Genomic DNA, 14,636 nt, shown 5'->3' on the forward strand with positions numbered 1-14,636 from the left:
CCCAGCCGGAGGGTCCCCAGCTGAGTGGGTAGAGGGACTCCACAGGCTCCCTGGCTGGGAGCTGGAAACCTGGGAGCAAGGGACCCTGGCTGGGAGCAAGGGACTCTGCAGATGGGATCTCGTTAGGGCCTGACTCCTGCCAGCTGCCCCCGCTGCAGGATGTAATTTCCCCAAGTCCTGCAGCCCCCATTTATGCAAAAATGTCCAGCAGGAATGAGGGAGATGTGACTTGTCAAGGAAATTTGGAACTGTCCCAGACATTGTGGGACATCTGGCACCCCTACAGTGCAACAATAAATTCACACCTCTGTGTCTGTTGCAGTTACAGCCAATCGCTAATTTGGCTCTGGGTGCACCTGGCCCGAGTGTAGCTGCTTGCACGTATTTTCAAGCCGGATTTTCTTGACTTCGCCCAGTTGCAGATGTCACCTATTACTGCTACCAGTATCTGCCTCTCTGTTAAGTGTGTGGGGAAATCACCACTTACCCCATTCACCCATCCAAGTCCTCCCATGTGCAAGGTGACCAGCTGTCCCGCATTCGGAAGGACGGTCCCGTATTTGGGACGCCAGAAAGGCATTCCAGCTTATTTTTTAAATGGGATTCATTGTCCCTTATTTGGGTCCCCCCACGACCTTTTCCACCAGCAGCTGCACAGGAGCTTGGGAGCTTCCCCGGGTCTCTGGGGGAGGGCCAGTAGCTGCCGCCTCCTTCCCTGCTGCCGGGGCTTGGAGGAGCCGCCCCTCCCCCGTGTTTGGGACCGACAGAGATGGTCGCCCTACCCATGTCTCCCTAGTACAGCTCCAGGCACGCAGCCCCTCGGGGTCTCCCCTGCCAATCACCCCGAGGGGACGGACCTTCTGGTTAGGATCCTCCCCTGGCGCCCATCGTCCTAGCCTCTGGGCGCCTCCTTTGGGGAGGCCGTCGCTGCCCGGAGAGCGATGGGCCCCCTCCGGCCCGAGAGGTCCGCTGCCTGGGAAGGGCGAAACCCCAGCCCGCCAGACAGACAGTCGCCGTGGCAACGGCCGGCCAATCACTTAGGGTGACACGTGACACACACAGAGCCTGTGGGCGGGGGCGCTGCTTCCCTTTTGACCTTTCACCCCAAGATGGCGGCGCCCGTGGGACCGGTGAAGTTTTGGAAACCGGGTGAGGGGCGAGCCGGTCTGGGGTGGGGGAGGGAGCAACGGCCGGGGATAGGGACTGGCTGTGCTGCTTCCCTTTGCTTCCCTTCGCCCGGGCCGTGGCGCTCTGCCCGGCAGGCGTCTCCCCATGTCCCATCCCTCCTGCCGCCTCCGGGGTGGGCAGGCGGAGATGTCCCCACCCCACCGCCGTGACTAGGGACTGCGATCACCCCGTCTGCGTCCCGCCCTCAGGGTCCCGGCGCGGGAGGGGCTGCCATTTCGGTTCCCCTTGACCTGGTAGGTTTCAGTGTGGGCGCCCGCATCGTCTGAGCTGCCGTCCTCCCTGGGGCTGCCCGGTCCCGGTCAGTAGAGGTGTGCTGTTGGGCCCAGGGCTCTGAGGAAAGGCACCTTGGCAGGGCTGGCCGGATGAGGGACGAACCTGTGCTCTTGCTCTGTGGCTTCAAACTCCACCGCGGATAAATAGACTGTTGAGTCTTTAGGGGTTTCAAGCAGGCATCTTCACCAGCACTAAATTCACCAACGCTTCTAAAATGAAACAGAATTAATTATCTGGTAAGCAAGGGGCTCCCAATCTTAACTGTTGCATGATATAAGCAAAACGGAGCAAATCTAACTGAGACATGCACAACTCTTCCCGAAAGACTTGTATTAACTTGTACTGGACCTCCATATTTTGTCAATATCTGAAAGCAATTTGCTGCCTCGCAGAGGCTCTAGTGATGTACTTGTCCAAAGCAAGAATCAACTCATGGAAGAGCCGGAATTTAGACTGATTAATAGTAGAGATAGAGGCAGAAACATTTTTAATTCAAGTAGTCAGTTTCCTGGGCTATACTGAAGTCTCTTGTGTGATCCAAATACCCTGTGGCCTGATCATTGTATAAACTCATGAGAAGATTCAGGCCTTGTACTGAATATTAACAGTGAAGAATGTATACATTGCTGTAAAATTAATCTAAAATGAGGGGGGTCTCTCTCCCAGTGGATGAGCCTCGGCAAGTTGAATTAGTATTTATTTAAATCAAATAAATGACATGTCCAGGAATGCAAAGCTATTCTACCTGCAAGGTTAATTTACTTAATGAGTCATGAATGCCGTTAGTTGTTTGTTTTTCATTTGAACGTGTAGTAAGATATAATCACGTGTCATGATGTTTATTTGTATTTGCTTTAATTGTGTGAGAATAAAATTTCTGTAACAAAACATATGGGTGATCACAGGAAATATTCCCTATCTTTCAGTTGTCATCCAAATGTCATGATGCTGACGTTTAAAGCCATATCTAAATCGGGGACTAAATTCTTATTTGAACTATTTTCAGTCCTTCTTTAAACGGGCCTTTGTTAATTTCAAAATGTAATCAGCTTGTTGCATGTGGATGGGACCTGTCTATTCGAAAGTGGAATTGAGCAAATATAGTTTAAATCTTTCTGTGGACATGGCGAATTGTGTACAACATAGATCCTACAAAATGAGGAGGAACTCAGCGGAATAGAAAAAGATGCATTACTTTAATGAGGAAAATCCACCCCCGCCACACAGAGAGAGAGAGAGAGAGAGAGAGAAAGAGAGAGAGTTATTATGAGCTCTATTTAGGCAGAAGTGGGCAATAATTTTTGCTGGGGGACAACTCTAAAATTTGGTAAATGGGCAAGGCCTGCACTCTTTTATGTTAATGAAAGAAGTGGGCGGTCTCGGATAGAGGTTGGGTGCAGAAGGGAGCTCAGGATAGAGGATTGGGGAGCGGGAGGAGGTTGTGAGGTCTGGGTGGGAGTTTGAGTGAAGGAGGGGATTGTGCTGTGAAGCAGGAGATTGGGGTGCACGAGGAGGAGCAGGCTCTGAGGGAGCTGTGACCAGAAAGGGTATGATCGGGGCAGGGAGGAGGGTACCAGGTACAGACACTAACCAGGAACCACTTACTCTTGTTGGCTCCCAACCTGCATCCCAGAGAGTCCCTCAGGTAGGTTTCCTGCCTGCTGCTCTCCTATACACCACACAAAGTGTCCATGTGCTGAAGTGTTGTCTGTCTGCAGCAGGTACCCCTTTGGGGGCAGGAACTTATGTGCTGTATGCATTTGCAAGCATGGCTCAGGAAGCTTTCTGGTCAATAAGAGCTGCAAAATTGTGGTGAGGGGGAGGCAGCATGCAGACCTCCCCTTCCCATCAGGTACACACTGTGCAGAGACACACATGGCTCCAGCAGATGGATACTTTGAGTGGCATGTGGCGGTGTGGCAGGCAAGGAGCCTGCCCCAGGGTCTGACTGGGTTGTGGGACATTAGTGGGCCACATCTGAAGGTATGGCAGGCTGAGTCCAGCCCACAGGCCCTATTTGGCCCAAATTTCATTTAATGAGAGCCATGGCTCATACATAAATAGGGTTAAAAGAACATCTTAGAATTCCTGTCGAGCAAAAAGGCTCTGTTTGGTCATTTATTCTAGCATTGTGTGTTGATATTGATTCTTACTGGTCATTCCTGGTTTTAAATGAATAGAGGAATTTATAGGAAAAATAGTGAGAAATACAGTATGTCAAAAACTCTCTTTAAATAGGAAGAAAATGAAAAAGAGAGGGGCCAAAAGTTAAGGACAGTGTACATTTCTCATGAAATAAATGTTTCATGGAAGTTTTTTGAATTTTCATTTGAAAACAAAGAGATACCCTGCCATGTGAGCAGACTTTAAATGGATATTTATTTTTTAATTTGGGACAAGTTCCTCTTTGTTGAGCATTACCTGAATAATATGTTTCTGTTTAGTATGTTAGAGATGCTTAACGATAAATGTTAGACGGGAGAAAGAGTTCCTTTTCCTAAAGAAGTCAATTGTATGAGTTATTTCTGTGATCCTCCTATTAAAATTTTCTTATGTCATGTAGGCACAGAAGGTCCTGGTGTCAGTATCTCAGAAGAGAGGCAGAGTGCTTCTGAAAGTACTGGTATTGCTGTCATCTATAATCCTTATGCAGCTCTTTCTATTGAACAACAGAGACAAAAGTTGCCAGTGTTTAAGGTATGAAAGGACTTTGTCAAATGCTTAATCTCACTCAGGCTGTGTTTCTTTTATAGATTGGTTTTGATCCTCTCTCTTTATTTTTGCGGTGCAAAGTGATGCTTATGTAATGGAAGTCAGCATTCTTTTATGTGATTAAATTTAGTATTTGTGTTAGATGTTGGCAAAAGTGTATCTGCTGTTTTATTACAGTCTTTATGTGGATTTATGTTCAAGTATTATATGTTAGCAATAGTGAGTTTGAAGGCGATGGATAAGATCTGGAAAAGCAAAGCAATTAGCTTAAGAATGAAGCTGAGCATCTTGAAAACATGTTGTATGGATGTGAGACATGGGTGATAATGAAAGATTCGAAAAGAAGAATATTGGCATTCAAAAGGAATTGTTATAGAAAGATTCTGAGAATAGGATGGATGCAGAAGGTCACCAATGAGGAATTATATAGAAAGATCAGACAAAAGAGAACCTGCTGCAGAAGGTTATAAAACAGAATTTACAACTATTTGGGCATATTTGCAGAATGAACGACGAGTCAAAAATCAAGACCTTGGTATTCAGCATAATGGATGGTTTGAATAGGAGAGGCAGACCCCACGGAGAATGGATAGATGATGTAGTAGATTGGTGCAGAGCTAGTCTACAGAAACTAAGCCACTACACACTGGACAGGGAAAGATGGAAGGAAGTGGTGCGAGAGGCATCAGGAACCAACGGGAATTGAGCCCATGGTTATTGACAATGATGATTGTATGTTATACACTGCATAGATGGATTTTAACAACTTGTTTAGCTCTCTGATATCAAGCTCTAAATACAATTCATATCTTTTAATGGGTGTGAGTATATGTGCGTTACTCTTCACAGAAATATACTGAAAATTCTGCTATACAGAGTTGTTTTCCTAACTTGAATATGTTCCTCCCTTCCAGCTTAGAAACCACATCCTATATCTAGTGGAAAACTATCAGACACTGGTGATTGTTGGAGAAACAGGATGTGGGAAAACTACTCAGATTCCACAAGTGAGTGTGCATGTAACTTGGCAAAATCATATTTTTCTGTGAGATCTTATGTAGGATGACAGCCAACTTTTGGCAGTAGTGCAGAGGCCTTATGGGGCCAGGTCGTTGCTTTTGGGAAGCTGGTATTGTAATCCACTAAGGTATGAACAAGGAAGAGACAAAATGCGAGCTTTCTATCAGCCAACAGATTGCTACAGTATAAAATCCTCATGCCACATCACTTAGTTACCTATGTAACTAAGAACTATATTCAGGAATCACACTTGTGTCCACCATTCCCCCTGCAAAACGCTCCTGCTCAACAAGAATGCCAGCTTTTCTTAAATGTGTTACTCCTTCAGAGTTCTTTTAAATTCACCACCATTTGTACACTGTTCTTTTTTAAAAAGAAAAGAAAAAAAATTCATTCAGGATCTTTATAATTTTCTGCTCAAAGACTGACCATTTTTATTTTGTTTGCATACTGGCCAGAAAATTGAAACCCTGGTGGGAGAAACATATTGCATATTTGTATGGTACCTTTTTGTATTCCATCAAAAATATTGATCTTCCCTGAGCACTAGCACATGTCTATTCTGCATTAGATATGTGCAAACTTGGTGCACAGTGTCTGGAAATTTTTCCCCAGTGGTATCTGTCAGGTCATTTCTACAACTTGCTGGTGCTGTGTGCTCATGGTGCATTCATAAAGACGTTGGTATGGTGAGCTAGCCTCTGGCAAAAGACCCCCCGGGACGCCCCCAGTTGCGTTACAAAGATGTCTGCAAGAGAGACCTCAGAGAGGTAGACATCGAGCTGGACAACTGGGAAAAACTAGCAGACGACTGCGGCAGATGGAGGGAGGGCTTACACAAGGGCCTTCAGAAGGGCGAGTTGAAGATCAGACAGCTAGCAGAGGAGAAGCGAGCGCACAGAAAGCACAATAAGGACTTGCCAGACACCCACTACATCTGCAAGAGATGCAGCAAGGACTGTCACTCTCGTGTGGGTCTTTATAGTCATAATAGACGCTGTAAATGAAGTCTTAAATTGAAACTTTAAAGGGCGCGATCCATAGTCTGTGCAGACTGAAGGACGCCTACTAACCCCATGCACCCCTCAGCTCTTTCTTACCACTTGTGACATTTTCTGGACCTGCTCTTCATGCTATGGCAGCTGTACTAAGCAGTCTTCATTTTTCACCATGTTTCCTATTTCTTTTTTCACAGCTTATTTGTTTTTTGTTTGGATGGTAGGTAGCTTTTGTACATTGTGCTGTTTGGAGCTTTTTGCTTTTAGCAGATTTTCATCTGCCTCTTGTGCCAAATCATGCCTCCATCACCAGGCTTCAAGCACTGCACCTCCTGTCGTAAGCCTATGCCTATGAGTGACCTGCAATCCAGTTGCTTACAGCACTTTGGTGAGGCTTATGTCCGGATTGTTGTCATATCTGCCAGGAGTTCAAGCCTTGTATGAAGAAGAACTTAGAGACCAGACTGAAGTACCCACTGATTGAAGAGGAATTCAGACTGTTTTTGGAGCCAAGCCTATCGGACTCAGCACTGAGTATTCCAGTGTCAGTGCCGAGTGCTCCTCCTGCCGTATGGGACTCTTGGTACTATTCCCCGTCAGTGGTGCTGAGAAAAAAATTTAAAAAGCAGCCGTCCAAGAGGGAGCGTTCCCTGACTCAGAAGAATGAGAACCATGTGTAGTGCAACAGAGTGCAGTCTGAGAGACACCAAGGCTCTGGTGTGATTGTGGGTCTCATCACCCTGAAGATATTCATAGATAGATACTTGCTGGCACTGGTGGTATCACCAACACTGGCAGTGCAAGAGCTAGCCTTGGCAGTGAGGATGGGCAGAAGGAAGCACATCATCTCAGGTTGCCGCTTGCTACTGGGCCCCTTAGTACCAAATAACTGTCCCTGGTATCCTCAATACAGGCTTCCCCATCCAAGCATTAGTCAGTAACACATCACTATGGTCCCTCGAGGAAGGCTTATCATCCGAGTCAAAAGTAGGGTCATTTACTCAGCCAACGGGTCGCTAATGATAACCCCTGCTCAGACCTATGCCGTGGTAGACTCAGGTGCAGGGGTACTTCCAAGTGCTTGGTCCAGTGGGGCACTGGCCTAAGTTGATGCAATGATCATTTTGGAACTTTTGTTGTTTTCACCGTTGTCAGGGTCACGTACAACATGCTCATATTCAGTGGCCTTGGAGAGAAGGGCTCCTCCATCCCTTTGCACAGCACCTGACCTGGACACCAGTACTGATCCCAGTATCAATCCATAGGACATAGACTTGCAGAACCCACTCATTACAGAAGTAAAAGAGGAGGGCCTCCTGCATATACAGCCTTCCTCCTCCTTCCTGAACGAGGCAGTGCCCATGTGCCTTACCATCTGTACCCACCCCACCTGAATACTTGGGAGGCTCTAAACAAAACTTTTGATGAGACACAGGAGGTGGAGTGCAGGGTCAGCTAGTCCCTTTACACTTGCATCATGAGTGCGTAGCACCAGAGTGTACTAGAGCTGACCCAATGGGTACTACTGAGGGAAAAATTTCCAGCAGCTGTGCTCAAGGCCCATGCATGCCTAATGTGGAATAGATATATGCCACACACCTTGAAGTACAATGGTTGCAGAAACTTAGTAACTATGTTTGCGTGACAGGTAATAAAAAAAATTAAGATTTACTCAGGACATAAAATTAGCTGTTCTTGCCAGACTACACATAACTACAAAAATACTGATGTATATTAACCTCTTCAGCATGACTACCTATTCAAACATTTTTCCTGAGACGGAACTACTAAATAAGAGGGGCAGGAGAGAAATCAGTAAGAAATACTGTACAGGGTGAATCTCCTCTCGTCTGTTTTGGAGCATAAGCTTTCGTGGGCAAAGACCCGCTTCATCAGATACACGAAAGCTTACGCTCCGGAATATCTGTTAGTCTATAAGGTGCCACTGGTCTTCTTACTGTTCTCGAAGATACAGACTAACACAGCTACCTCTCTGATACTCCTCTCATCTGAATATCTTAAAATGTTTTCTAAATGCTAATGAGGAAGGGGTAGTAGTAGTATACCTGTCTTATAGAGGGGGTCAACTAGTGCATAAAATCTTTGTTTTACCTGTGATGGCACAGAGCATCAATATCAGAATCAAGGATAAATCTTAGAAGCTCTGCTATCCAGTACACTCATCCCTTGTTAAAAGAGTACTTTATTTACGAGTACCTGCTTAAACGAGGGACACGTATACCTCTCCTAGCTCACTCAATAAGGGAACTCCCCCCACTAATTCAAGTGTAACCCCTCCCCACGGCTGCAACCCCCGGTAGTCTGACCCCCCCCCCCCCCCCCGCCAGCCCCTGCAGCCCCAACTCACTGCAGCCAGACCCCCCGCGGCCCCACAGCCTGACCCCCCCCTGCCAGCCCCACAGCTCCAAACCATGGCAACCTAACTGGCCCCGAGGCCCTGCAACCAGACTGGCCCTGCAGCCCAGTACCATGGCAGCCTAACTGGCCCCATGGCTAGACCCTCCTGCCAGCCCCGCGGCCCTGTACTGCGGCAGCCTAACCAGCCCCTTGGACAGACCCCACCGCCGCAGGCCCCGTATCACGGCAGTCTAACCAGTCCACAGCCCCACGGCCCTGTACTGCAGCAGCTTAACCAGCCCAGTGGACAGACCCCACTACTGGCCCTGCAGCCCCATACCATGGCAGCCTAACTGGCCCCCCAGACAGACCCCTCTGCCAGACCCTCAGCCCTGTGGCCCTAAACTGCAGCAGCCAGACCCCCTCCTTACTGCCTGGACCCCCCCACAGCCTGAACCCCCCACCAGAATTTAAGCCTCCCTCCTGCTCATGTCCCCAAGCTGCCCCCAGCCTTTAACCCTTCCCAACCCAAGGTTCACTTACCTTTCAAAAGCAGCGCCACCTGCTGCCACTCCTTCCCTGAGTTAGGAGCCCTTAGGAACCAATTAGAGACTTTTACGTGTATTGTAATAGCAATTTAGTATCCCTCTTATGAGTTTTTGCCTACCAGCAGAAAGTTGGGAACCAGTTGTGCTTGTATAGTGAGGGATGAGTGTACCCTGTTTTAACTGCTGGCTAGATTGTGTTATGTATGACTAATTAATTTCGTATCTTCAATGTTTGTTTTAGTATCTAGCAGAAGCTGGCTGGACAGCCGAAGGGAGAGTAGTGGGAGTGACGCAGCCTCGCAGGGTTGCCGCTGTTTCAGTGAGTTCCTTTCTCTTGCTGCAAAAATTACTTCTATTATACCTGCAAGTTTAAATGATCCTTCTTGTGAATTTCCTTAAGCGGAATGTTCAAAAGTTCTGAATTCAGTAAAAATTGTACAGTATCAGATCAAGTCCTGCCACATAACATTTTTGCAATGGCCACATATGTGTTCAGGTTAATTTACTAGTGATTTCCTTCAATAGATGTGTAGAGTCAGTTTGTGTCAGGTTATATAATTGAATATTGGTTTCCATTTGTCTGCATCAGTAAACTAGTAGAGAGAAATGTTGTGTGAGGTAATGTTTTGTGTTGCCTTTCTCTACTTTTTCCTGTTTCACTATATCTTTCTGAGATGGGGTGACCAGAAAGAGTATTCAAGATGTGGCTGTGCTGTGGGTTTGTATAATAGCATTATAATAGTCTCTGTGCCTTTCCTAATGGTTCCTAATGTAGTTAGCCTTTTTGATCTCTTAGTAACTTGTCTTTCTTAGATTCTTTCATTCTTTGTTGAACTGGTTGCCCTTTGTAGCATTTTTTATACCATGTAGAATTATACCACATAGAATTGTGTATTCCTCAGACATGTTCCCTTCTTGAGGTCCTTTTTTCTGATGACTATAAACCCAATTTTCACAACATCTCATAACACATTTTGCTTTTGTTGGTCTTTTCTGTTTTATTTCATTCAATATCTTTCCTGTAGCAAGGTCCCCATTACTCAATATGGACTCTTTCTGCCTTTAATAATGCTTCCATGATCATTTCCAGTGAATTTTGCTCTTCTTCTGATGTGTTCCTTGTTCCTCTGTTAACTGCTACCGGATGTTGAGAATGCTACAGAGGACAGAATTCTTTTTTCAGCCACAACTGTTTTGTTCAGCTGTGTTTTGCAGCTTCTGACCATTTAATACACAGATCTCTGTGCTATTCTATACCCTGTCCTAATTTCTTTACATCACATTGTGTGCGCTGCCTGTCAAACTCTACGTGTCTTAGAAAAAGAAATGCTTTGTGGATTACTGTTACCTTGTCATACTGGATCAGATCATTTATCTGTCTAGTCCAGCATCCTGCTTCCAGCAGTGACCTGAGAATAGTACTTCAGAGAACTACTTACCTACATCTCTTCTCTCCCAACCCCCTTATACTATGCCTAACTGACTGTGTACTTCTGTACCCGATATACTTTGTGTATTGTAAAGATTTGTTATGTTATAGTCTGTGTTCTAATTCATGCCTCTGCTTTATCCCCTTTCCTTCTAAAGCTCAAAAGCTGAGATTGCTTGAATATAGTCAAATGTATTGCCATAGTGAGGTCTCAATGAAGGAACACCCTTGAAATTTCTCCCAACTACCTGGGCATTTGAAGGGACTGGAAGGCATGGCTGGCATTATTTATTACTTTGACTAACTGAAATTGTTTTTGAAAGCAGACTGTTCATCTGCTCTCCACACTAGAGGATGAACATTGCCTGAGGAGAAAAACAAAGATGCAGAGCTGTAAAGGGGAAATAATTTAGAAACTTTGGGACATCTGTTTGAATTAGCATTATGTTGTCAGCCCTGGTTGTCTGCTTGAATGTTCAGTTTGAGGGAGGAAGGAAACTGAGAAGATCCCATCTGAAGTAATGGGTTCATGAAGGAATTTATGGAAGAGAATAATAGAGAAAATGGGCCATTATGAGATGCATTTTATGGAAAGGGAAGAGCCAAATGTACATGTGGAGCCTGTTAAAATGATTTAAAGAGTGTAATCCAAACAACTGTTAAAAACAATATAGTTTTGACCAAATTAATGAGATTAAAATACACATTGTTTAGTTTTTCATTAAAAATAGGCTTTGGACAGCAGATTTCCATGTTCAGAAATCCATTAATATAGAACAGGATCTAATTAATCAAGATCTGAGCTTTCATCCCTGGGGGTATTGGTTCAAAACTGTCCCAGGCTGACGGTGTCTTATAGTACCATCTGCAAGTCATGTAGCAACCCATCAGAAATATTTAGTTGGTTCAGTTCCTGTGTGTCACTATCACAAAAGTTTCAAAACTAGTTTATCCAGTTTCAGAAGAGTGGCCAACTATTGGAAAGGCCATGAAGACAGAGCTACCTTTTCCCCTCCCTAGTGGTTCTCCCAGTTGTGTGACATTGGCAAAACAGTAGAGGGTTAGTTTGAATTATTTCTGCCTGTTCTCTGTGACTATGTCTACACTAGAGCGGTCTGTAGACAAAAGTTACTACTTCTGTTGACAGATTGCATCTAGACTGCAAAGTGGATCAAAAGAGCAATCTGCTCAGGATTACTGGAGAAAGATTGTTTTGGTTAGCAGTGAAGCTATTAAAGTGCATAGGTCTGGTAATCAAACCTTAAATTTCTGACTCCCCTTTCTGCCCACTAACAGCGCCATGTTATCCAAACTAAGATAATCTAATAGAACCTCTTCTGTACGCTGTCTGCTGCAAGGTAGTTCAAAGTGTCCAGGCTTTGGCAAAGGGCGTTTGTTATTCTGTCCTTCCATCAGCTTTCTGTCTGCTTTGAGGTGCAGTCTCTTTCCCATGTTTCTGTTTGAAGTGTCCCATCACAGAGAGTAGCTCCATAGCTTTCTGAAGCAAAAGCAGTGTGAAACTGACCTGATTGTTGTGGGTTTCACTGTTATCTACAAGTAAATTACATATCCTGTTTTTTTCATCTGGTGTTCTAATAATTTATTTTAGAAAAGCAAACATCTTTTTAAATTTAATTAATCCTAAAGTTTTTTAAAGTAACTACAGAATGTTTGTTCAGGACACATTGCTATACAGAGTACAATTCAAGTTCATGTTTCACACTCCATGTTTTCTGCCCCCTCGCTTCCAAGCAAGGTTATGAAAAGGAACTCTGTTGTAAATCAGTTGCATTGTACTGTCTCTGTCACATTTAAGACTTCTCTTCTCTTAGGTTGCAGGCCGAGTGGCTGAAGAAAGGGGCGCAGTGCTGGGTCATGAAGTTGGATATTCTATTCGATTTGATGACTGCACAGACCCACAGGCTACAAGAATTAAGGTGAAACTTAAGCAGAATGCCAATACACTGAAATGGTTAGCCGAAGCTCTCAAAACACATTTGTGAATATTAATTAATCTTTATAACACCCAATGAGTGGGGTAAATGGTGCTAAACCCATTTTACTTATCGGGAAACTGAGGCACAGAATGGTGACTTGTACAGAGTAATAAAGTGTACAGGCTTCCAGGACTCTGCCAGTCACACTGTCTTCAGTATTTTAAAAGTTTAATAAGGAAGTGGTTATAGCACTCTGCTATAATCCCAATTTCTGGAATGGTGGTTCACTTTATTGGAAGGAGGAAAAAAGTCACATAATGTGAATTTCCAGTCTTAATTTTGGATTTGTTGCCCATTGTTAATGCCAGCATATTTAACATTCTTGATTCTACCTCTTTTTGTGTGTTTGCATGTGTTTAAATCTCAATGCAATGAATAGAATAGGGGTCAGCAACCTCTGGCACGGGTGCCAAGAGTGGCACACGAGCCAATTTTCATTACCATGGGAGGTGGGAACTGAGCCCCGCCCTTCCTCCCTCATGCAGGTGGGAGCTTGCTCAAAGCCATGCTGCCTGGGGATTAACAAAAAGCCAGCTAATGCTACCAACCACGACCTACACGGTAAAGCTCTGCATCTTTATTTATGTATTGATACATCTGTTGTAAGTAGAACTATTAGTAATTTTAAAAAGTATCACTGGCACTTGGACCATACACAGAGGTCAAAAGGTCAAATTTCGCCACTCTGCCTAAGAAAGGTTGCTGACCCCTGGAATAGAAGATTATGTTCTATTCTGCAAATACCAGCCACCACCACTCTAAACCCAAAACAAATTTTCTAGATGGGTCTGATCAGATACTTCTCCAGTACTAGTGTAACCCAAGACATCAGTGAAGTGGAAAGGCAAGGCTGCAATGAATTGAACCTAGGGTGTCCTAGACACCTTTTATAGATAAAATTAGATTAAGAGAGTGAACAAACTAGTTGAAGGTGACTTTGTGTGGTCCATGCTTTCTAGTATCCCTCCTCACAGCTTTCTTCAGTTACCATAATGGGGAACATTGAAATTATTTATAATATGCAGAGAAGAGAGTTTGCCTGGTTTTTTGTGGAATAAATAGCAGACTATCATTCCACTACAGCAATCTTTCAACAGAAGTCACTGTCAGAAGAGATTTCCTGACACAATGTCTTTCGACAGACTGTAGCCACACACAAAAGCCAACGGGAAGAGCACTCTGTGCTGTCAACAGAGCGGCCAGACTGCACAGCTGCTCTCTCGGCAAACCAGGCACCCAGAAGCACAGCAGACAGGGATGCCTATTGTTCTGGATGCCCTGTGGGTCGAGAGAAGGCCCCCCAGAGCATCCACACAGCTTTTTTGTCGACAGATTTCGACAGCAGCATTATGTCTCATGGCTGAGAGGCAAAATGCTGCTGGTGAAAGTGAGTAAACTGAAAGGGATTCTTCAGACCAGCATCTGAAGAAGTGAGTTAACTCACGAAAGCTCATGCTCTAAACTTTTCTGTTAGTCTATAAGGTGCCACAGGACCCTTCGTTGCTGAAAGGGATTGGCTTCTAAGTTCTGAGAAGTTAGAAATCATTGTTATCTGCTGGCTGTGCAGAGGTTTTTTGAGAGAAGGGGATGGTTTTATTAGCTTATAAAAGGAAAAAGATGATATCACAAAACAGAATCCGTAGTCTGTTCTGAGCTAGCTGACACTTCTAAAACAATTTCCTTAGAGATTCTACATGGGGCTTCCCTTAAAGCAGGTTAAGGCATAATGGCAGGCTAGAACAAGGATCTGCTGTCTCTAGTCCTGTCAGTCCATGTTTTTGCACCAGATCTAATTTCATCTGTTAAAAAATTAAACACCAATTTGTTTAAGAAACTCAGTCTGCTTTTACTTGCATTGATTTAGCATTCCTTACTTGTGGCTCTTATTTTTCAGTACTAGCGTTCAGAAGCACATGTCTGTAGCTGACACTGTAGAGAGTGAAAGGCACATAGAAAGTGAGTCAAAGGCAATATAAATACAGTAAAAAATGCATTTTGTAATCCAGAATACATTTTAATTTCTTACAAGCAGGTAGTATAAATATCCCATCCATCTGCACTTGTTCTGTAAGGTAGATTATAGATGACTCATTTTTCTTGGTGTTTAATTTTA

At 44.5% G+C, this 14,636-nt stretch overlaps 1 protein-coding gene across 1 annotated transcript in view; it reads left to right on the top strand.

Moving 5' to 3' along the window:
• The first annotated feature begins 1,109 nt into the window (after positions 1–1,109).
• DHX35 (DEAH-box helicase 35) overlaps positions 1,110–14,636 on the top strand; it is a 50,530-nt gene continuing 37,003 nt past the window's right edge. Inside the window, exons 1-5 of the mRNA XM_075011521.1 lie at positions 1,110–1,149; positions 4,025–4,158; positions 5,088–5,180; positions 9,339–9,416; positions 12,359–12,463. Coding sequence (XP_074867622.1) covers positions 1,110–1,149; positions 4,025–4,158; positions 5,088–5,180; positions 9,339–9,416; positions 12,359–12,463 — 450 coding nt within the window. The remainder of the gene's footprint in view (positions 1,150–4,024; positions 4,159–5,087; positions 5,181–9,338; positions 9,417–12,358; positions 12,464–14,636) is intronic.

This window comes from Carettochelys insculpta, chromosome 17 (genome assembly GCF_033958435.1).
Source record: "Carettochelys insculpta isolate YL-2023 chromosome 17, ASM3395843v1, whole genome shotgun sequence".
NCBI classification, from domain to species: Eukaryota; Metazoa; Chordata; order Testudines; family Carettochelyidae; genus Carettochelys; species Carettochelys insculpta.